At 41.9% G+C, this 24,779-nt stretch overlaps 1 protein-coding gene across 1 annotated transcript in view; it reads left to right on the top strand.

The window, feature by feature from the left end:
• The window catches only part of tns1b (tensin 1b), a 311,171-nt gene that overhangs the window by 271,220 nt on the left and 15,172 nt on the right, over window positions 1-24,779 (top strand). The window contains exons 17-24 of the mRNA XM_084724224.1: window positions 4,155-5,666; window positions 8,141-8,221; window positions 12,254-12,447; window positions 12,532-12,670; window positions 19,462-19,557; window positions 21,201-21,384; window positions 22,397-23,457; window positions 24,607-24,693. Coding sequence (XP_084580350.1) covers window positions 4,155-5,666; window positions 8,141-8,221; window positions 12,254-12,447; window positions 12,532-12,670; window positions 19,462-19,557; window positions 21,201-21,384; window positions 22,397-23,457; window positions 24,607-24,693 — 3,354 coding nt within the window. The remainder of the gene's footprint in view (window positions 1-4,154; window positions 5,667-8,140; window positions 8,222-12,253; window positions 12,448-12,531; window positions 12,671-19,461; window positions 19,558-21,200; window positions 21,385-22,396; window positions 23,458-24,606; window positions 24,694-24,779) is intronic.

Genomic DNA, 24,779 nt, shown 5'->3' on the forward strand with positions numbered 1-24,779 from the left:
ATCTGCAGGTATAAAATAAAACAATGATAAGCTTTCCTCAGTACATCGATCATCACTTCTGCTGAACAACCGCCATAGTGTGACATGAATGTACAAGTGTAACATATCTGGTGCGACGAATTATGGCCCACTGTGATTGGTCCAGACCTCACATGTGATACTAGCTGAATAAATGTTGTCTTTTTGTCAAATGGAAACTTTTGAGAAAATATATGTTCTCCCAGTCATTTAAGGTGGGCCAGTTGTATAAGTGGGTGGGCCCAGGCCCGTTAGGCCCACCCATAACACCACGACTGATGGATGGATGGATAGATGCATAAATAAATTAATTAATGAATAAATGAATAAAAACAGTGTTCCATTGCTAAAATAAAAAAAAATGTGAGCACAAATCAGTGTTAACTGTTTATTCAGGTCCAAATGCTCTGTAATCATGGTAATGGGGTCCTTTGACGAGAGGGTCCCCAACGATGGACCACGCTCATTCCAGCTCAGATCCCCCCCAAAGCAAAAAAGCTAGGGGAAAGCCTGAACTCCCATTGAATTTGCTAGAAATGAGAAAGTTCTGTCGAGGCCAAAGTCACATGTTTATTGTTATCAGCCAGAATGACGTATGTGCTTGTTGTCAGTTGTTGTGGATTGTGCTGTGAAGTGAAGTGACTGTCCTGCATGCTGATGTGTACAGATGACCAGGTGATACGAACTGGACTACAGATTGAGGAGTTTTCAAACTGTTGGAAAAATGTTGCATTTGTCAACTTACTGTTAATCTACCTGCATCTGACTTCTATCTATTATTTTTAGTCTTTACCAGTGAGACAATGAGCCCCTTTTTTATTATACACAAATCAGATCAGCAGCCACTCGACATATTCTATTTTTTACCCACTAAGCTTTTCTGTTTTCTCCATCTGCCTGCAGCAGGGTGGAGTTTTCTCTTTGCTTCCTAGCTTGGAGCACTCATTAAATGACTGTTGCTGGACGAAGTAACTCTTTCCATTACATGGGTGTTTTCAACACTAGTGGGATACAGGAGGGGCATCTCTCTGTATGGTGCATGCAAGGGACTTATTGCTTGCTTGTGTGTGTATATGTGTGTGTATAAGCACGTTTTTTCCAGCTATAGCATAAATCAGCCTTATATCCTGGATATAAGACTATTATTTGATTTAAAGCCCTTTTAGAAAAGTAAAAACCTTTTTGTTCACACAGTGAGGGTTAGTAACAATATGTACCTCAAAGAGGTAGGCGTGCATGACTGATAGGGGGCTGATATCATTCTATCAAACAATATACTCTCGATTGCAGTTGCCCCTCACCCCCCCTCCTCCCACACACACACACACACACACACACACACACACCGTCAAACAGGCTGTTGTGATAGACCTCCCACATACGCACTCACAGCAGGGGCAGCCTTTAGACTAGTGAGAGCCACCGAGCAGCCAGCAACAGCAGTAGCTGTCCTGATCCGACCAGACAGCTATACAGGAGAGGGGAGGAGGAGAAGGATCAAAAGCCAAAACCAACTCCCCCAACTCATGCTGTAATCCCTCATGTCCCACTGTGGGGGCTCCTCTGCAGGGCTTTTCCCAGCTTAGATTGGGACTGTGCCGTCATCCACTGCTCACACAGGTAGGGGAGCCTGCTCCTGTGGAGGTGTTTGACAAAGCTTTGGCTTGCTTTGAGGTGACTTGTTGAAGTTTTTGGAGTTTAGGTTCTTAGGGTGTGAAATCAGCTGAGCTGTGGCTGATCATCCTAATTGTGTGAGTCACATTTGGCTACAGGGCAGGTGATTAAAGGTACTGAAATGGAGAAAGATAGGGGAGCTCCTCTTTCATGACTTATGTCTATGTTTATCGGCTTGACTGAGGCATTAAAAGTGTGTGTAGTTTGTGTGTGCACGCTCATGTTGATGGGAATACATGCTTAAACTTGATACTTAAGCAGTTTCATGAGCTATATAAATGTGTAATCATGACTTGATTTGGAGCCTCCTGTCTCAGCAGTTAACTGTTTAGGGAACTGTTTAGGACTGTTTATGTCATAGAACACAGGGATTGCTGATCTACTGCTCCCAAAATCTGTTAGTTTGTTTTTCTGCCAGACTTGGGTGAATCCAAACTGTCCTTTTAAAACTACAAAGTCACACAATATCACAAACACACTGACAGATCAATGCAGTGTTAGACCAGCAACTGCAAAACGAAACAAACAGATTTCACAAAAGGGGTCTAGTTGGTTTAGAGAGAGTAAAATTTGGCTCGTATAATGTCAATTTTCCTTCAGAAAAGGCTGCAAAGTAAAGTGGTGAGAATATTTTGAATATAGCGTACACTTACACTGGTATTGTTTTTTTAGGCATACCTCTTTCATGGCTAAAATACCTTTTGTTGCTGAGTCTGTCCACAGCAGTTCTTTGCTTATCTTCCGTGCTGGTGCCCCTAACCCTAACCCTAACTGGGGGCGTGCCAAATTGTATCTATTGGAGAAAAGTATCTCATACAACCCCACATTAAATAATACAAATTATCACTTTAACTGTGACCAAACATAAGATTATTTGGACCATAATTCTTTATAGCAATTCTGACAATTACCATGAGAAATTATATACTGAACTGACTAAACCACAGTTAAAACACTGTCCAAATGGTAGTATCAGCTACCATAGCCTCTTTCTTCACGCATGTGGTCCACCAATGTACCAATCAAAGTAAACTCACCAATGCATTGGTACTAGGAAACATATTCTGAGATTTTCTGTGACCAAGATTTGTTTCCACCAGCAGCCTGACAGTGCAGCCGCTACATTGCGCCATTCCCTTGGCAAGTTGCCCTGGGCCAGCCAAGGAGATCTTGCTGTACCCAGTTTGTGTATGCCCACTGAGCTCCATTACAGAGCCCTGTATTCACTAAAGCTGAGATGGAGATATCTATAAGTTACAGAGACACAGACAGTTTCTTTGTGCAGGTCTTTCCCCAGCTGTAGAATCTGATTTTGTTATTAGGACATGCCTCATCATGGGTTATGAGGTTTCTTGGGAACTTTCATGGACAATAGAAGAATAATTATCTATCTAAGGTGGTACTGTTGTTCTTTTTGCCCCCATTGAAGTACGCATAACCACATAAACTGTTACTAAATGGTGTGGAAGATGTGAGGTAGTAGATTTTTTTTAGACTTAAGAAGAAGAGACTCATTTAGATTCCCTTTGATCACACTGGAAATTAGTGCATTGGTGCTCTGTTTTGACTGAATGAAAGAATGCAGGAGGTAGGAAAAAAGAGCTTACTTGATATAAGCTGGTGTGTGTGTGTGTGTGTGTGTGTGTGTGTGTGTGTGTGTGTTTCAGCCTTCTCAGTGTGACTCTTAGTATGTTGAGCTTTTGTTTTGCTTTGGGTTTCAGAGGCCAAGAAAAGCCTCCAGGCCTTCCTCATGTGAGGCTGATTTTCCAGTGATGACTAAATTCTTCTGATTGGGGCACCCTAATTCTTCACTGAACCTGGGTGTGGTCATGTGTGAATGTGTATGTGCATGGGTGTGTTTGCATAGTATGTGTGCATGTGCATTTGCGCTCAGCAAACACAGTCTACATTGCAGCATTCCATCAGAGGTTCTGAGTTACCAAATTGCCAGATTAAAAGCCTGCGTCCAGTCATCCAGCTGTTTTCTACATCAGGTTGTCGTGTTCACAGTTGTGGGGATCATAAGCAAATCAAATCAACAGCCCATCAATCTTCTATTATGCCAGAATCCCTCAGGTGGCACAGATTAATCCAACTGGCTAGAGAAAGTGCAAGGCAGACTCCTGTTATTTCATCGTTTTTTCCACAGTGCATGCCACAGACTCTGCTCATTTCCTGAAGCTGGTAGAAAATGTGGACATGAGCCAGTGTTTAATTTAACTGCAGCTGTTTTGACCATGCCCACATAATCTCCTAATACCCCTGCTTCTTTTGATCAGTACTTCTTTCTCTTTGCTTCTCAATGTCTTGATGTGTGTTTACACATTACACATTTATGTCTGTAATGTCCAAAGTACTATGGTTCTAAAAGTACATGAGGGATTTAAAATTAAAGAGCTGTGATTGTTGTATTTGGCTTCATTTGATGCTAATGAGCCTCTGTCATTCTTGTTTTTTTGCAGAAGTCATCCATACCCAAGGACCCCTGGACGGCAGCCTCTACGCCAAAGTTCGTAAAAAGGAGTCTGTTGAAGGAACAGTCACAGCGAACGGCCTCCCACCCACTGCTGTTGAACATGCACTACCCGCGGCTGACCATGCCTTGTCAGTGAGCAGCGACTCAGGAAACTCTACTGCTTCCATCAAAACTGACCGAACTGATGAAGCGACAGCAGCCCCTCAGGCTTCCACGGTGAGCCAGACACACGTTCCCGTAGCTGAGGAGCTACCCCCAGTTCATCACCACACCCCACCTGTGCAACAGCCAATCAGTCCCCAAGAGAAACAGGAGCTGGAGCAGCTGCTGAGTGGCTTGGAGGGGCCCATGCATCGACAGGGCTACCTGTCCACTCCGACCTCTGCTGTTGGAGGCATGCTTCACTTGGTGCCTGCCCAGGTCCATGTCAATGGGCATAGTAGCATTGACCGTGAGACAGACATTTTAGATGATGAGCTGCCTATCAGCCAAGAGGGCAACAGTGTGGACAGTCTAGGGACATTTTCCTCCACGGATGGCCGGGCTACACCAGCGGATCTTTACTACCAGTCTGAGTCACTCATCAATGGCCAGGACCATGTGCCATATCTGGAGTGCAGCGTCCCAGAGAAGCCTCTGGAAACCGTCCAGCTACAGGTTGGCACATCCAACAAACCTGCCACTTTAACCCAAAGTGATTCAGCCCCGGGGGTTTCTTCGGGCAATTACATGGCTACCCAGAATGGCAATTTGTACCGCTCTCAGTCATTTGGTGCAGAGCCAAGCTCTATGCCACAAGCTCCTACCCGCACCACCAGTAGCAGGGATGCCGTCCAGCGTGGTCTCAATGTTTGGCAGCAATTTGGTGTGCCCGAGGAGCCAGTAACTGAGGGCGTCACTTTTAGTCCACCACCGTCTGTAGCAGTGATTCCCAGCCACCACAGCCTCCCACAGTTTCCTCATCGTCACAGCACCTCCCAGCAAGAAATTGAGCAATCTATTGAAACCCTTAATCTTCTCATGTTGGACCTGGAACCAGGCCGTTCACTGGTGCCAAAGTCCCAGAGTGCTCCACTGCGGGAAAACAGTGTTGTAGTGACCACCCAGCCGTCCTTCTCCCAGGGCCAAACCAGGCCCTCCTACCAGGCCGATGCTGCCATTCATACCCACTTTTCTGGCCCCGTGTCCAGCCACACATCACTGGCTCAGATGTCACCCGGGAAGCCTAGTACACCAGAGCCTGCACCTGTCCAGGGATCTCTGAGTTACACATCTGAAACAGCTGGAACTGGGTCTTCCTCACAAGTCTCCCCAACTGTAGTGGGTCACATTCAGTCCAAGCCCATCAACATCTACCCACCAAGCACATTGTCCCCTGCTGCAGAGGTCTCTGAGCCCCAGAGAAGCCCTAGTGCTGCCTCAGCATCACCCCAACCAAGAGATGCTGAGCCAGATGAAGTCTTCAACGTTGAAGGTTTGGTGGCCCAAAGAGTGGCTGGTAAGATCCAACACTAAGTTATTTCATCCTGTAACTTAGCTCCATTTTCTTTACTTCAGTACCTTTAATTTATAAAAAATAATTTAAAAAATAACAGCAAGTTACATTTTTAAATATATTTATGTGATCTAACAGATTTCTATAGTCTGCCAGGAACAATAAAAAACAATCTTAACATCCAAAATTAGACACTACACTCTTCCCTCCTGTCTTTGGTAAAGGTATTTGCCTTGACCTACAGTACATCCAACAAAGAAGAAATGTGGGCGAGTGAGGGGAGTGGCACAGTCTGTGGAAATATTACATTTAAACTTTGGTTTTGCCTCGAGCGACCCTTTCATAATTCAGAGTAAACTGTAAACATCTTTGAGTTCACAGAAGTACATTTGGAGAGACAACTGGCTACTGGAAAACAGTGACAGACTGCTGAGGTCACAGATGTGACAAGCTGACACATTCAGTTTATCTTTACTTGCAGAAGAAGGAGACCACACTATTTGGTTGTACATATTGTGATGAGACAAATAAAAACAGTAAGTCATGCCAGAGTTACTGTATATTGTATTCATTTACATACAGTACATGCAAAACCTTTCTAAGGCATGTGTGGCTCCTTTGGCTTAAAGATATATTCTAGCATTGGGCTGACCTTTACAATCCACTTAGTGTCTACAGAGCTAAGAGTCGAAAATTTGAACTGAATTTTAGTTGCAGACTTATACTATAACTTCTCCCAAGAAGCACCCATATTCTACATTCGGTTAATTATTTTCACAACCAACCATTTTTTTCAGTAGACACAACAATATTACCCTGTTGTTAAAAGGGACAAGTCACTTCTGAATAAAAAAATACATATTTTTTCCATCTTACCTGAAGTGCTGTTTATCCATCTAGATTGAGGGGGGTGAGTTTCAGAGTCTTGTAGGTATCGACCTCAGAGATGTCTTCCTTCTCTCAAATATAATGGAACTAGATGGCACTCAGTTTGTGGTGCTCAAAGTAAAAAATTAAACTCAACAGTAATGTCTCTTTCAAGGAATCATGACATGGTTGGTCAAGATAATGTTGGAAGTATTTTCTTTCTACTGTCCACCAACTGCATCACCTCACAGAAGGTAGCATGCATCTACTCATGGATGAGAGGCTTGTGCTTGTGACAGTGCAGGATGTAAACATTAACGTTGTCCTCCTCGGTTGCACTGCAACGTTAGCACCAAGCTAGCTAGCACCAGGATTCGGTTGGGGGGGTGTAGTTTGGTAGAAAGAAAATATGTGCGATATGAAACTGCTCACAACAAGGTGTGTGGATTATCTTAAGCAACCAGGTCATGTTTTCTGGAAAGAGACATTACTGAGTATATTGTATAGTGTATGCTGAATGTATTTTTTGCCACATTGAGCAAACTGAGTGCCATCTAGTCCCATTATATTGGCATGCAGACATCTCTATGGTCGATGTATTCAAAACTTGGCCACTCACACCAAAAATATCTAGATGATTAAATACTACTACAGTTAAGAAGAAAATGAGGTATTTTTGAACTGTGAACTGTTTGTTAACTGAACAATATTTAATTTAGAATTTAACATCAGGATATATTCATTGTACCAGGTGTGTGTAATCATTGTTTTTGTGCAGAGCACAACATTTACTGAATGGTAATGTTGACGCACTGTACACACACACTCTTGAAAAACACTGTTTGGTCCTTATCTCATTTCCTGAATGTCACCTCATCAGTTGCCACCACTCAGGCTCAAAAGGGAAGTGTTCTCTTCAGCCCAGCAGGTTGACTGTCCCTAGATAAGCACATCAGACATGCTGCAGAGCAGTGAGAAATGGAACAAAATCAACATAAAGCAGTGTGACAGCTGAGCCCTCAGATAACAAATGCCAGAAAGAGGTTTTCTAGAATCAACAATACGGTTCACGTCACTTTACTGCCATTTAAATGCAGAGTCAGTTGTTCACATCATGCAATACTAAATGCTAGTTTCACACCATTACAGGTTGGAAGTATAGTGTATTGTTTGTGTTAGATAAATGAGACCCATGTTGGAGTCCTGTATCACAGACGTCCTTGGTCATGCCTAGATAGGAACCAAAGATCTGCAAAAACTCTCATGAGTTTCTTTTTCATTTTGCATAATGTACAAACCAATTATGTTTTACACTGTGACAACGCTGTGTTTAAGATCTGCTTAGGTTGGGAAAGATATTGGTTTGTGCTAAAATGATCACTCTTGTGAGGTCTTTCACAGGTCTGGGGTTCTCATCCAGACACGACTGAAATCCTCCCTTTTTCATCACTTGTTTTTTCATGATGCCAATGAGCATCTTTTAAATAGTTGAAAAATATCAATTACTTTCTTGTTCTTGTCGTAGGCTGGACCTCATCTTTCTTGTTTTTCCTTTTCCTAGTTTTGCCATCATCATTCTTCTTTCTCTCATCATTCATCTCTTTACCCAGAATACTCGGCTCGTGTCCAAAGTGTCATCCCCAGCATGACCTCTTCTCAGTCTGAGCACCGCCGTTCTCACTCCCTCTCGGGTTGGTTCTCCCATCCTGTCTGAAGGAACACTTTTTCAAAAAAAAAGGAGAGGTCCTTTTTTCAAGTGTTCCTTCAATCCACGTTCAAGTCTGTATCTTCTCTGCCTTTGAGTGTGGTGGGCTTTTGTTTGCATTTAACCATTTCTCTTTTATTCTTTTTGTTTAACTTCCTGTTTCCTCCTTTTATACATAACACATTCTCTCTGTCGTCATCGGCAGAGCAGCATCATCAAACTAACCATCGATTTCTCTCTGCGTACATACTCATCCTTCATTCCTGTTTGTTCTGAGTTGCAGTTTTCTACCTCAAGGTTAGGGAATTACCTCAACTGTGGCATAGAAAAAAAACCCAATTGGATAATGTTAAAGTTTCACAAGAACGAGACAGGGGAAGCACAAAGGAGGCTCTGTCCCTTGCCAGGAGAGTGCTTTGTCACAAGATCCATTTTGCCAAACTTGGGGAACAATACTGAGGCCAGGATACACTGGACTCATTCAAGGCTGCTTTTTTAAACTTGCACTATTTTGAAGATTTACAAAGCCAGACAAAGGACACCAAATCTAGGAGAGGGACCACAGTCCTAGTTGGAAACATCACTAAAGCTGTATGTGTCCACTGGGAGAGGGCGACCACAATGCAGACAGAATTGTTCAGTTCAGGGCCCTGGGGTGTCAGGGGGCCAGTCTGGCCTCTTTACCGCAGACAACAATATCCTTTTTAGTGATTTTTAGCAACACAATGTCAAATTCAAGTGTCACTGAGAAAATCTTGGATTGTTGAGCTTGAATGAGGTCATAACTGCAGTCATCATGACATTTATGTCTTCCAAGTAGTATTCACACAAACACTAGATCATAAATGAACTATTACAGCAGAAATCTGTAATAAATCATAAAATGACCATGATGTGTCAGCAGAGATCAAGGAAACATGTAAAGTTGAAATACTCACTAATCTGGCAACAACACTACCGCCACAGCATCCCCCTTTGAAATTCCTATTGTGGGCCGGATTTTTGTTTGCCCATCTCTCGTTAATTAGAGTTCAGATTCATGCAGAATGTTCTCCAAATGAATTAGTGTCTGTTTATGAGTTGCAGTAAATCATTAATAATCTTTTAAAAGGCACAGATGTTTAGAATGGTTCAATTAAGCAATATGTTAATGGCATGTGTATTTTTGGAGCAGTGTGCTTTTGTTTTCAGGGTAACTTAAATTCACATCAATAGACAACTGGCAGGTACAAACAGCTGATCAACTTAGAGGGGAGGACTCGTCCTTGTTTTTTCATTTACGATGCTGCACATCTTGTGCTCCTGCAGTGTTCCTGCAGCCTGCAGAGTTTCCTGGAGTCTAAGGAGGAGTGGGCAAGGGGAAGCAACTCATTTCAACCATAGAGCCATATATTAAATAGGAATTCAACCTTTTTAACCTACAGTCTCTGTACTCATTTTTGCATGCACCATTGCTACATACTGCTCCTTTAAATACAAGTCTCTTATTGATCTGCAGTGACCTTGCCAGGAATGCAGTCCCCTCACTCGTACCTCAGATAACCTCCCTCAGTCGCATATGGACAGTAGTTTCCCTCCTTTACAAAGAAAAGAAAGGATCACCTATCAAGTTTATGTTTTTGGAATCAACACCATGCTTATCCACATGATGACTGGATTTTAAATAGCTGAGAAATGTCAGTCCTCGAGGTTCTGCAGCCATCCCAGCTGGAAACCATTAACCGTCACTAGGGCAACAATGCAGTGTTTGACAGTGCTCTGCTGTAGAGCAGTGCATCGTGGGTACATCTGGTTCTCAGTTTCCAGGCTCACTGCAAAGGTGGGTGTGTTTCTGTTTGGGGGTGTTGACTACATGCTTTTCTAAGCTGTCAGTTCCAAGAATTTTTAAGCAACACTCTGCCAATACCAAGCTATTTGAAGCTGAAGATAAATCAAGCTTCCTAACAGATGGCATGATGGACAAATTTCTTTCCATTATGTAAAAATAATACATGAAGTTCACTGATTTATTAAAGGGACAGTTCAGCCCCAAAACCTAAGATCCGTTACCTGTAGTGCTGTTTATCCATCTAGATAATTTTGGAGTGAGTGGCTGACTTTTAGAGATACCAGCCATACAGATGTCTGCCTTCTCTCCATAATATAGGAACTAGATGGCACTCTGCTCGTGGTGCTCAAAGCACCAAAAGCATTTGATAATTCAACAGCAATGTCTCTTTCCAGAAATCATTATGCAGTTATTCAAGCTAAACCTCGTTGTCAAGTAGGAACTATTTTCTTTCTACCAAACTGCACCTGCTGAAAGAAGCGTGCATTCACCCATGGACAAGAAGCTCATGTTTGTGGTAGCGTGGGATGAACACATTAATGGCGTCTTCCTCGGCTGAGCTGTAATGTTAGCACGACTGAGCTAGCTAGCGTGGTAATACAGTGGCAGGTGTAGTTCAGTAGAAGGAAAATTAGTTCCTACTACTACTATCTAGTTCCTAAATTTCTGTTTAGTCTTATTCAAATGTTTTTGGCACTTTAAGCACCACATGCTGAGTGCCATCTAATCCCAGTACATTTGTATGAAATCAGACATCCTCTTTTTGATTTTGCAGTGAACTCTCCCTTTAATCAAAAGCTAATAATAATTAAAAAAAAAGTTTTTTGAGGTGAAGAAACTTAAGAGAAAATTCTCCTCAACATCTCAGATTTTTTATTTATGTGGCCATGACAGCTAACTTCATTCCTTACTGTTTAACTGTTCAAATTTTCACAGCTGCTATCACTAACGTTTCCCCACAGATATTTGGCCAGGATTTTTCTCCCCTACTTCAAAGTGAAGCTGGGTGAAGGGGATATTAATATTTTCATAATTACCAGAACAGCCGGGATCGAAGGGTGCGTCTACATGTTTTTCCATGTATGGAAAGGTCAGTCAGCGTCAAACTGAGGGAAGCTGTCAATCACGTTTTTAAGGTCACTATCAGCTTGTGCCTGTCTTCACTTTCTCTGTGAGAAACTTGGCTAAGACTTCTTCTCATTTAGGTGTGAAAGAGGAGCTATGACAAAGAAACAGTAAGACAGTTCCAGGTCCATCAAACACATTATTCATCCAGTGAAAGTAGCACTTTCAGAGGATAAACTGCTCAGCACAACAGAAATTATTATCCCCAATTTCCCCACTTGTTTTTTTAAACCTATTGTACTAACCTTCTTTCTCCCATTAACCTTCATCTTGTTCCAGAGCGCAGGGCAGCCAGTGATAGTCTTTCACATTGGCTTTGCTGCTTTGGCCAGCATTTCATGCTTTGCTACCTCGAGTCGCCAGTCAATGGCATCACATATTAGCTTAAAGCTCTTAACTCAAATCCTGTTTGTTTTATGCCGGTAGCTTTCTCTCTCGTCCTCTCTCTGGCTCCGACTCTCTCTGTTCAAACCAGATTAACTGAAATGAGCTTACTAGCTGCTTTGAGCTTCAGCCAGATCTGGGCGCATTGACGCATTAGATAACCAACGGCTTGCACCAGTGTATAAGAACATCTTGATCATCTGTGCAAGAGAACATTTTCCCACTGGAATTCTGAAAAATATTTACTTATTATAGTTTCAGCTAATGCTGAAAGGAATCACTTTATGTGGCATATTTCCAAGGTCAAGATTTTATTTTCCCTAAACTATGAAACATGTACAATGGTTTGTGTGTGTTTTGTTGGGAATGTGAAACATGGAGAGTTTTTGTTGTATTTCTTGTGACTTGATGGGCTTCAGTTTGATCAGCACCTAACCTTCATTAACCTTGTGTGTGTGCATGTGACATTTAAAAGTTTGAAGAACCACCGCCGCCTGCAAATCCTTTGCAGTGTTTGATTGTCTGCAAAATGCACACGATGGCCTGTGCAGTGAGCATTCACAGCGGCTGACAACCATTAACGGTGATGACGGTGATGGAGCTGCTGGAGGAGAGCAGTGCAGTGGAGCAGCTGTGACCAGCCCTTGCTTGTTTTTAACACTCACTTGTGTTTGGTCTCAGGTGTCCAGGCCCGGACAGCGCCCCTGGACGAGCCTGCAACCCTGCCCCGCCGTCGCATCACCAGCGAGGGCCAACACCAGAACGGTCCTGATGACGACCCCTCTCCCGATGTTCCAGTTCGCTCCCCCATCCGCTGCGTTTCTCCAGAGTTTGTCAACGCCATAGCAATGAACCCCGGGGGACGACCTAAGGAGGTAGAAAACATACATGTTGGAACACGTTTTTTTACTTCTCTCTTTGCATTTTGATCTGTTTGATGTAATTGTTCTGCTCTCCAGAGAAACATGCACAGCTACCGTGAGGCCTTCGAAGAGATGGACGGTGGCCCCATCAGTCCTACGCCCACAGTTGGTGGTGAGGTGTTTCCCCAAACCCCTGCCTTCCCCAACTCGCCGCAAACCCCTTACTTCAACCTGTGTAAGTTCCCCCTCCGGCTGACAGAAGGCACTGTGGAGCTCAGGCATAGTTACTGTAGATATTCAAAATGCAGATTATATCAAATCCTAACTGAAGGTTGTATGTGATGATAGTATAATTCTCAGATTTGTCTTTAGGTTTGTATCCTTATGCAGCATAGCAGGTTAAATACCATCCAAGAGTTTCTAGTGATGAAAGTGTTTTTTTTAAAGTCTCTTTTGTAGTTTAAAATGTATTCCACCTATTCTTAAGAATTGGAACAAATCATGACCTACCCAAAGAACTTTAAACATTATTACCTAATACTTTAATTCATTTTTTTAAAATTCTAAACTTGCTCTGTGCCTTGTCCCTGACAAAAATTCACAACTTCAAAAAGTATGCTAAAAGCCTTAAAATCTAAAACTAATAATACCCCTCTGACAAGAAGGGTGTAAAATGTGCTATTGTAATTGTCTTTGTTTTAAAATATATTTTTAATGAAAATTTTGGCTTTTTAATGCTGTATCCCTGATTTCCATCAATTCCATCAGTTTTTGGTTGTTTTTTTTTTTACAAAAACATGATTTAATCAGGCATGGAAAGGGTTAGCTATACCCTAAGGACCCCTGTCTCACTTCCTGGTTTCAAAAAAGGTGGGAATACTGCTCAAGCACTGGTAAACTTTTTATTTTTTAATTAATTTATCAAATAGTATTGCTATAACACGTGTCTCAACCATAACATGTAAACTCTTCTAAATAGCCCTAAGCAGCCCTTCTAAATCAAAGCTAAATAAGAATTATAATTTAAAAATGTGCATTTTGATATGTGCATTTTCTGCTACATTTATTAAATATGGAGGTATACCTAATGTTTGTTCTTTGTGTTATACATTATTTTTTGTCTGACTCGACCACAAAAAAACTATTAAAAAAAAAAAAGAAAAAAAAAGGAAGTTGGCATGTTACAAAGGTTTAATACCTTTTAAATTAAAATTTTTCAACGTAATTGAAGAGTAAAAGTTGAAGTTGAGTACAACTCCCTAAAAATACAGTTTTGTCTCATTTCTTGAGAATGGGTGATACGTAAATAGTAATTTAACTTACATTCACTCTTGAATGGCAATACTTTTAATATTTTATTAATAAATTGAATTAGCATTCATCAACTAATGAATGTCTCTTTTTAAGTGTAATTAAACAAATGTAGATTGATGTGATACTCAGCTTCACTGTAGGAAAAGTCTTGCTGTAAGTTTACATTGTGTTTCGAGACTTAATCTTAACTTACAATAATTTCTCTTTTTCTACTTCATTTGGCAATACGTATTCAGAGTAATGAAAATAGATCCCTCCTATTGCCTCATTCAGATTGTAGTGAGTGGGAAGTTGCAGCGTTCTGGCCTTGTGTTGGCTCATCAAAATGCCTGAGTAGCCACATCTCGTGAAGACTGAGGACCTCTTTTCTCACAAGAATGTCTGCAGTCATTCAGTTAATGCAGAATAAGAAAAAAAAGGGAAAGAGAGAGAAAAAGGTCAAGTCAGTTTGGTGTAACTGCAACCAGAATTCAGGTCTGGCCTGATACTTGTCACTTTCAACTCTCTTTTCTATCCAGTCTTTTAAACAAAGAAATATGTTGAATTTACAAGAAAAACATGTTCAAGTTATTCATAAAACAGGAAAGATGTATACAAACTAGCAGACATACACACACACACATCTCCACATCCTGCCTTCTTCCATTGCCCTCTCTCAGTCTCACATACACCCCTCAGTAAAACAAGAGTCATGTATTAGGTAACACATCGTTTGCCAACTCTACCAATTACCTCATCCAGTCCTCTTGCCTATCTCCCCCAGGGCACACCCATAAAAGTTAGTCATAAAACCACACCATATTTTTAACACCCGTCCTGTGGCGTGACATCCCTCCCTCCCCTCGTAGCGGGAACATTGCGTACGCAGTGACACTGAGCAGTAACCTTGTCTGAGATAAACAAAGAAAGTTCAATCTTAAATGTATTATTTTGAACAAATTTAATTAGATATGCATCTGGGAGGAAAACCTGAGATCCTTCATGGTTTGTGCTTGTAATGGACCTCAAAACCAGAAGATCTTTTTAAGCACAAAATACAGTCAACTGTCATCAGTTAACTGAGATCAGTTTTGCAGTTATTTGCAAAACTAAAGGCGCATGGTCAGCTGATTGATTGGTGCATGTGGCACTTAGGGATGGGAATTGATAAGATTTTTACGATTCCGATTCCATTTTCGATTCTGCTTAACGATTCGGTTCTTTATCGATTCTCTTATTGATTCTCCTTTGGAAAAAAGGAGAACAAACAGGAAGCTAGACGTGAACTGGAGCGAGTACTGCCAGCCTCTGAGCCAGTCAGACTGTCTCTCGTCATGGTCATCTAAATGTAATGCATGAGAAGGCATTCATTTAACCTTAACAGTTAGTAAAGGTTTTACAATGAGGCAAATGGCGCTAACATGATAGGCAGTGTTAGTTAGTTACCTGCAGTATTAACAGCAGAGGACGTGCTAACGTTGCTGCTGCTGCTGGGTTGAGATTCACTCTGGAGCAAATTGAAAACACGACATTTATTCAAAGTTATCACATGCTGTGTGTACAAAAGTTTCTACATACTGGTAGTATTTCTTCCCTTTGATGAAATATCCACTTTGCAAGTATTGCAAGTTGCCCTGTTGTCATCCTTTCTCGTGAAATGTAACCAAACTTGGGCGCCATGTTTCCTGCTGGCTGCACTGGTGAATGACGTCACCATGCACGTTGTGTAGCTTGCATAAGCTATGCAACATGCATGGTGACGTCATTCGCGCCCACTGGAATCGATAAGGGAATCATTTGCAAAATTGGCAAATGATTCCAAGGAATTGAAACACTGGGAACTGGTTCTCAACAAGAACCGGTTTTCGATTCCCATCCCTAGTGGCACTAGATTTACCTCCCATTACACAGTCATGTTGACAAGTGTGTCCTGAGATCACCTTCCCAAGAGTTCACTCAGCCTGTCCCACACACACCACACACTGTTAAATGTGGGACATCAAGGTTGCAAGTACAAAGAATTGATTTGGATTCTTTGGTAAGTGGACGATGCATGACTCTCTACCGGAGTTCCACTGTCCCACAACATCAGCCAAATAGATCCCCCCTGATCCCCGTCCCTTCTCTCTGCCCGAGTGACCCTTTACCCATCACTTACCACCATTTTGCACTGCTTTGGCATGAGAGCCACATGAGAGCAGCACCCGCAACAAAATGGAGATAATATAGAGCAACACTAACGCACCCCAGACATACTAAACAATCCAAACACAAAGTAAAGAAACTGCAAGCTTTTGCTGATAAAATAGCTACAACATGTAGTGAAATAAGATTAGATAGTCTACAGTCATGCTAGTGGTTGCATGAAGCTGTATTTGGTGCTAATGTCAGCATGCTAACATGCTCAGAATTACAATGATAATTAGCTACATTTTCACCCCGAACCTTTGATCCCATAAAGATTAGGGAAATTAATCAGTTTACGTATGAAAAAGTGATGGCTGTTTGTACACTTATTGTTTTGCAACTACACAACAATGATGCCATAAAAAGTGATAGACAGGCCCCATTATTTGTGTGGCAGTACAACAGTAGTAGGCATGGATAACTATAAAGTTACAAAAACAGATAGCAATAAGATCTGGACTTTTTTGGTTTTTTTGTTCACTGTTCTTCAACACAACAACTTGAAGTTACAGAAGAAAGCATACCACAGATGGACCAATGATGAACTGGTTTGTGGCTGCAGATTTTTTTAAATGGTAGCTGAAAGAAAATGCTGCAAGTGCTCAACCAATCAGACATGTTCAGTTCCTGTACTTTTGGACAATACTACCCCCCAGCAGGGACTTTCAGGGGGCTAAAATAATGTCCCAAAACTTAATTTAGACCCTGGTCTCCGTGATGGAAACATACTGAGAGTCACCAATGGTTCCTAGTCTCTGGACAAAGTTTGTGCAAACGCAGCTATATGGATGTTTATCAGTTTATTCCTGTTCACTATCTTAGTTTAGAATGTTAGCATGCTAACATATGATACTCGATACAAAGTTTTTGACACTGAAATCTTGACTGGTGGTGACCATATTTGAAAGTCAGGGGATCACCAATTACTACAATTCATCCTGTGGGGAACATGAATATACAGACCAAATTTTATGGTAATCCATCCAATAATCCATACAGAAATTGTGACAGAAAAGTTATAAGATTACTGAAGTCATTAGGATACACCATTGAGATATTTCACTGTATAAATGGAAATTTTGACTATCTGGTGGGTGGCGGACAACATCAATTTCTGTACCCATGACAGCCCATCCCATAGTTGTAAGTAAATATCATGGTGGTGCTTGAGGAAAAGGATCACTAAAGTCAATAGGTTTCATCCTCTGGAGACCATGAGTGCTTGTACCAAACTTCATGGCAGTCCATCCAGTGGAATATTTCAGTTCAGACCAAAGTGGTTGACCAACTGACCGACACTGCCACAGAGCTATACTGCTAGCATGGCTAAAAACAGGGAACATGTAGTTTTATAGACTCACATAGTCATACATGAAGCAGTCTTAACACATGCAGACATAAACATCCACAGACCCGTACTTGTGAAGCACACAGACATCCAGTTATTGTCTCAGCAGCTGCTGCTCTCTGTGTTGCTATTGTCATCTGTGTTTGGGTTCCTGTTGCTGCCTTGTTTCACCGCAACCAGCACCCTGCTTGTCCTCCCCCAGCAGTATCCATTACCCAGTCATTAATGTATTGTAGCTCTAGCAATATGTGTTTGTTTTTAAGTTTGTTTTTTTTTCCTCCACATGATTATTTGTGTTTACGCTGGAGGGGAATAAAGGAATAGTTGGCACTGTAAAGGTAGAGAAGACGTGCAAGACAGATTCCTTAAGTGTACTTTCACCTTTAATAAAACACAGCTAGGATGATTTCTTTAAGAGAGGTCCACATGTGAGACACTCTACTCCTCATCTTTCCCTCCAGTGTTAATTTAGCAGAGATTGTGTCAAAATTCTTCTTCTTTCATGGACACTAGTAACTTTGTGGAAACATTTGATACAAAGGGAATACAGGGATGTTAGCTACAATGACAAATAACATAAAAAACAAACCACAGCCTGCAAAACTCACTGTATTTGTACCATTCTTCCATAGGGATGTCAGGATAACAAAAATTTAGCAATCAATACCAGTCCCATGATTCATGATTCCATGATACCCAATTCGATACTATGGAGGAAAAACAAAAACAAAAAATCCCATGTACATATACAGAACTTTTAGCAATTAGCCACTGCAAATGTCATACAACATAGTTGGCTACACAGAAATACCAGCTGTCTAAAAAGAAAATAATGTGTATTTTATGACAAGTATAACAAGGAGAGCACTTTGGAAACACTGAAAATGAATGTTAACATGAATTGAAACTCACTCATCATCTCAAAGTCTGTCTTTGAGGTGCTTTGCTAAACTGAAAATGTTTCCTCCTTCTGCCTGAAAAGTTTGATGCCACCGTTTGCAAACTGATTTTAGTAAATTTATTGTTAATCCCAGATGATCTGCCTCAAACACAAAATATATTCATACATAGCTCTTAATGTTTGAGTTTTGAGTCTGCAACTACACTTGTCGTCATCTGCAACATGCTGTCGACAACTAGGGCTGGGTACTGTTTAAAAAAAAAAACAAGCACGCTTAAAATGCTACTGAGTAGTACCATCGGGTATTAATGAGAGTACTTCATTTGATGCCTTTTCATTTTAGTTTTAGTGGCATCTCTGCATGCAACTGCGTCAAATACACTGTGCATGACTTCACTACCATAGACTGTATGCAGCTGTGTAGTGCTCCAGTCACACAAAACATGAATTCAAAGAGGGCTTGCATTGATTTATTGCAAGCAAAAACATCAGATCTGGGTACAAAAAGAATCAAATACAAGCATTGTTTGAGTGGAGAAGTTTTTATACTATGTTATTTTGTTTTGGTCCATATACCTTAAAGGTATTGAGTACTGCTACCCACCCTACTGAAAACAATGCCGACAGCACAGAAGAATAACATCTTCTTCCTTTGACATTTAACCGCAGAATGGAACACTTGTTGGCGTACATGTTGGCCCCATCAGGTCTGGAAGAATTGCATATACAGTACCTACAATACTGTAGAAAAACTGTCCTGTTTTGGCATCAATGAGGCATTGGTTCTCATGACATCCCTATTCCCTTGTAACATGACGAGTAATTTTAGTTCAGTTTGACCCAGCTCTGCTTTGATGTCAGCTTGTGTTTGACACACACCTTATTCTGCTAATGGTAGAGTGAGGTGGTGTCCAACTTTTCTAGTTTGTCACATTGTGATTGGTCACATGCATGTTTTGCCCCTCCATCAGAGCATGAGTGCACCCCTCTGAATATGTGTCTCTTGTGTGTTAACCTGTGTTGATGTGTATCTATGTATGTGATGTCTTGACAGCTGTTTACCTGTGTACTATCATATGATTATTAAGGCTGAATATAGCAGGCCTTACGGAAATTAAAAGGATACTGAGAGATTTTAAATTTTTGTCAATAGTTTTTATACACTGGCATAATTTTCCAATTTTACTACTTTTTCTCAAAAAAGATGAATCACTGTTAGACTGTGTCAACAAGCAGCAGCTGTCAGGATGCCTGTAATGTGTGATGCTGTGCAGTAAAAATGTCCCGTTCTCTTCAGGTCGGTCCCCTCCTGGTCTCGCCAAGACTCCACTGTCGGCCCTGGGTTTGAAGCCCCACAACCCAGCAGATATCCTCCTCAATCAAACAGGCTCAGGTTGGTTGTAACACACACTTAATAAGAATCACAACCTTTGGTGGCCTTGAAATTTTAACAGTCAAGAATGACATGGTAGGCAATTGAGATGGATTAATTTTACACCTCATAGCTAGGGCAATAACACAACAAGCTTGTCAACATTTGACCTTTCTTAGAATACACTCTTTGTGTGAGCATCTGAAGGCCAAAAGGGAACAGTGCTAGAGTTCCTTTTACATTTCTTCTCATGCACACGCTCCTGCTGTTCCTCTGTCCCTTTACGTTACTCTGTTTCTCTGGATTATCTCCAATGATGCTCCACAGATGATGAGAGCAGCGAGGGTGAGGAAGGTAAGACTGCTGATTTCATGCCACAGGTCATCATCGGCGTCTCAAGTCCTCTACCTCATTTTTCTCTACCTGTTGTTCAGAAGCAGTCCACCTACATGTCATGTGTATAAAAACCATTCCTATTTTTCATTTGTTTGGAAGAGTCACAACCACTGTCACAGCAACATACACTATTACAGGCATGTTAGCAGACATCTGTTTTATCTGTTTTCAAGAGATGTGAATCTCAGGTTTCATCACAATTTGACATTATATCGATTCTTTGGACAACAATACAATATTTGTTGATATGAGACAATATATGTCGATCTAACACTTTCAGCTACATTTATGTCACCTCACAAAAAGATTGATTTTATTTTATGACTGAACTCTTTCAGGCATTTGGGATACAGACATTCCATGGGAATTTCAAAATAAAGGCGAATCTTAAAGACGACGATATAGATAGATATGCATGAGTCTTATTGGATTGCTGAATCGAATCGATATATCATTCCTGATCAGTGTATCACTACACCCCTACTTTTTCACATTTTTATTTTCTTTTTTGCATTATACATAAAAAAACAAATTAAACCTAAAGGTATGCTATGCAGGATTTGTCAGTTGCTGTTTGTAAATGTACCATTCAAAGTCGTGAATCAGAGAAATGAAAAGGTTATTTTCTGATTGTTTTATGGCGGTTACTGTGTGTCCATCAGTCTTGCCCAGGGTCAAACAGACACACAGACCTGCAGCTCTTTATAAATCCATGAAACAGACAGAAAGCAGATGATACGGACACAGACAGCAATGTAACCTGGCCTCTATATTTAAAAAAATAAATGAATATATTTTTGGGCTTTTCTTGCTTTTCTTGATATGATAGCTGAAGTGAAGACAGGAAACAAGGGAGCAAGAGGAGATGACATGCAGCACAGGCTGGAATCAAACCCACGGCCACTGTGTAGGACTGACCTCACACACCTGTGCTCTGTTATTGGCTGGGGGCTACACACCACTGTCCAAAGGTTGTCGCACAGAAAAATCTTGAACACAGCATAGCAATAAGGAAATACCGGCAAAGGGCAAGGTCTCTACCACCACACAGTTAGTGGTTTACATGTGATGATTGGGAGGGATTCTTTTTATAAGAGTCTATACAAAATCCTGCATAGGATGCTTTTCAAACAGTGTGTAATGGGACATCAACTACAGTCCAAGCAAGACATGTCAAATACACAACTGCAATGCTAGAAACCTCAAGAGAATAACAAGTACAGATATATTTGTGGCTCACAAAAAAACTGCTTTTTTCTTGCATGCAGCACCAAGAACCTATGTAGAGTCTGTAGCGAGGTCAGCAGCAGTGGCAGGCGGAGAGCAGCCTGCATCACCTCGGAGCCTTAGCCCACCAGGAGAGACTACAGGCCAGCAGAGAAGTCCAAGTCCCTCCTCCCACACACTGAACCCACCTTTGTCCAGCAGCAGCCCCATCCAGAGCTCTCAAGGGTGAGTCAAAAACACAGTGCTATTTTTCTTTTTGATACAAAACCAGATTTTAGACTAGGCTTCTCTGCGTTTCAGTCTGCAAAGTCCTATGTTTGACAGTGTTGTGCTAGTTACTGAAAACCAGTAACTAGTTACCGTTACTAGTTACTTTATTTCAAAAGTAACTCACTTACTTTACTGATTACTTACACCAAAAGGTAATGCAGTACTGTGAAAAGTAACTTTTTAGTTACTATGAAAAAAAGGTCTCCCATTAAGTTTTAAGTTAAGTTTTCCTTAGCTCGGTTTCCATTTTTGCGTATTCGCTCTCCAGGTATTTAGAAAAAGTGTTTCATCCCATTTGCCATGTGATGCCCAGTATCAGGCTAACTAGCTTCCTGAAAGCGGGCGACTCTACAATAGAAATTGGCTGCATGTCTTCTACAACATACTCTGCAATGGCTTTATCAACTTTTTCCTGGTTAGCAGGAGCAGTCAGTCTCTCGGTTAAAATCCAGCCGCTGTTGCTTAGGTGGTGGAGGTGAAGTGGCATCAGAGTCTGTGTCTGTACTCTTAGCTACTAGCTTCGTCGCAGCATGTTGTTTCTGTAGGTGTTTCAACAGGTTTGAATTGCTGTTTTGGGCAGTTGATAAGATCTTTGATCCAAGACACAACTTACAGCTAACTAAAACGTTCTTGTCTTTGTGCTCAACAATGGTAAAGTAGTGAGAATATCTCCATGTAAAGAAACTTGACTTGGACTCCCCTGCCGATGCCATGATGATACCAGTCTGATAAACAGACATGCCCACACAGCATGTCTTCTCCCGTCTCCCTGCTGACACACACACACACACACACACATGGCACACACACAGGAAGATTCAGGACTACATGGCTCTGGCTGCAGCTCAGTCTCTAGCCGAGACTACACAGAAAATAACGTAAAGTAACGCATCATGTAGTAACGTTAACTGAGTTACTGAATTTAAAAAAATAATGCGTTGACAAAACTTCTCTATTTCTTTTCCAGTGATCATCCCTTAGCAGAGAGCAGTGTAAGCACTCTGTCCCAACCCACTACTGATTCAGGCTTCCGCTCCCAGGCTACAGAGAGTGTCCAACCCACTCCCACCCCATCATATCAAGCTCTGAATACCCCTACTTCTTCCTACCTAGATTCCAACTCTCCAACCTCTTCCTACCTTGGCACTACTACCCCTACACTGTCCTACCTTGGCCCCAACACCCAGCTGGGGAACTATGTGACCTCAGATCCCAGCCCACCCACCTCTGAACCCTCCCAGACAACACTCAGCCATGGAAGTCCCCATGCACAGCACCGGACCAACATCTATGGCCACCCAACTGTTGGCCTCCCAACCCACAACACTGTCCTCCAGCAACTCCCAAGTGCTAATCAGGATGGTTCCATCCTGGGCCAGCAAACTTCACCGGCTAATGGCTTTGAGGTGAGTTTGGTAGGTCTCAGTGGCAGTCCCGTCCTTGGTCGCCGTCTGTCTCAGGGAGCTCAGAGCAGCCCAGTCCTCAGCAGACAGGCCTCTTTGGGACAAGGGTCTCAGCGTAGCCCGGTCCTCAGCAGACAGCCATCCCTGGGCCAGCCAATGCAGAGCAGCCCTGTGCTCAGCAGACAGCCATCTGTCACGCATCCACAAGGAAGTCCAGTTTTGGGCCGTCACCCATCTGTATCACAGGTATCCCAGAGAAGCCCCAGTTTGGACCGTCACCCCATGCACAGTGGTTACACCACCCCAGATGAGAGGCATGGTAACCTGTCACGACAGAGCAGCTCCTCGGGCTACCAAGGACCACCCACTCCCTCCTTCCCCATCTCGCCTGCAGGCTACCAGGATGGAGGGATGATGGGGATGGGTGGAGGGTTCCGGCAGGGTAGCCCAGCCCCTGCTTTCCAGCCCCAGCTTCCAGAGAAGAGGCGCATGTCGAGTGGTGATAGACCAAACGGAGCACTGTCCTACGGCACGCTGAATGGGAAGATAGTGTCCCCAGCAAGTGGAGGAAGCACTCCCGGCTACTTCCACACCCTGTCTGACTTCTCAAGGTTCAATATGCCAGGTAAGGACATATATTAACTGGAGTGACAAGAAAACAGATTTTTGAGGTCTTCCTTGTTTGCTTCTTTCTCTCTCTTTCTGAAAAGTCTGATCCATGCAACAGCAATAGAAGTGGCTTAAACGCCGAGGTGTTGGCAGCCATCTCTATGGTTGTGTTGTACTTTTGGTCCATCCAAGGATGTAAACCTAGTATACAATACAGCTATGCCCAACAGAAATACATGTTGTGTGCATTTTAGAGCTTTAGGGTGTATCTTCAGTGATGTGCATTGTCAAAATACTGTATTGCAGTACCTTGGCTGATCCATTTCACACTAGGCTTGGGTGGTAATGAGATATTGTGGTATATCAGGGTATTTAGAAGTCCCAAAGGCATCATTTTCATTACTGTCAAAAATGCATACGCTCCTCTTTTTATTGAAACGGATGCAGAGATGCTGTATTGTGCTTATGTATTGCTGCGCACAGCACACCCTACCAGAGGTCAGTTTCTATTAGGCTTGGATGATGACAGTGTCCTCACCAGCTCATCACTGTAGTCACCACCACTTCCCACTGTCGCTCTGATGATAATCAGCCGAGAAATTTCTAGCCGAGAAAATGCCACCCATCGCCAGTAGGGTTGTCACAATTTCAATATTAAATCAAAAATCGATAAAAATGAGCTTTCATTTTCAATCATCAAATCAGAAGGCAGAATCTAAGATTCTCCCAATATATATTTTTTTCTTTTCATCCCTGCCTACTTGCAGTATCACATCCCTAAAGATGATAAAGATGATTTGCCTAACTGGGCAGGTTTGATAAGAAAATAATCAATGGGCCATGGAGATATAAGACAATGACCAGCAGCAACAGCTTCACTTTATCTTCTAACATATAAACAATATAACTTCGCCTCCTGCCACACAACAACTCTAAGGGACTCACTAGCTCATTTCCAGAAGGCTTTTATATTCCAGTGTCACAATGGTGGACACAAATACTGTCATATACCTCAATGAAATGCCAAGAGTGTATGACGGCATGAAAAAATAAATACCGCCCAAACCTATTTTCAGGTAAGCCAGCAAAACAAGTATATCTTACTCTGTTGGCCATGTTGGCACTTGTGTGATGTTCTGTGACATTCTTTTTGTTTTCGTTGCAGATGGAAGCCCTGAGAGCAGGCTGAATGTCAAGTTTGTCCAAGACACGTCCAAGTTCTGGTACAAGCCAGACATTTCCAGGGAGCAGGGTAAGATGCTGAAAGACTTTCTTAACTGACCTTTGGAGAAATATTCTAACAGTACTTTCTCTTTAATGTCTGCTTTGTGTTTGATC

This window comes from Lutjanus erythropterus, chromosome 8 (assembly GCF_056507025.1).
Source record: "Lutjanus erythropterus isolate fLutEry1 chromosome 8, fLutEry1.hap2, whole genome shotgun sequence".
NCBI classification, from domain to species: domain Eukaryota; kingdom Metazoa; phylum Chordata; class Actinopteri; order Lutjaniformes; family Lutjanidae; genus Lutjanus; species Lutjanus erythropterus.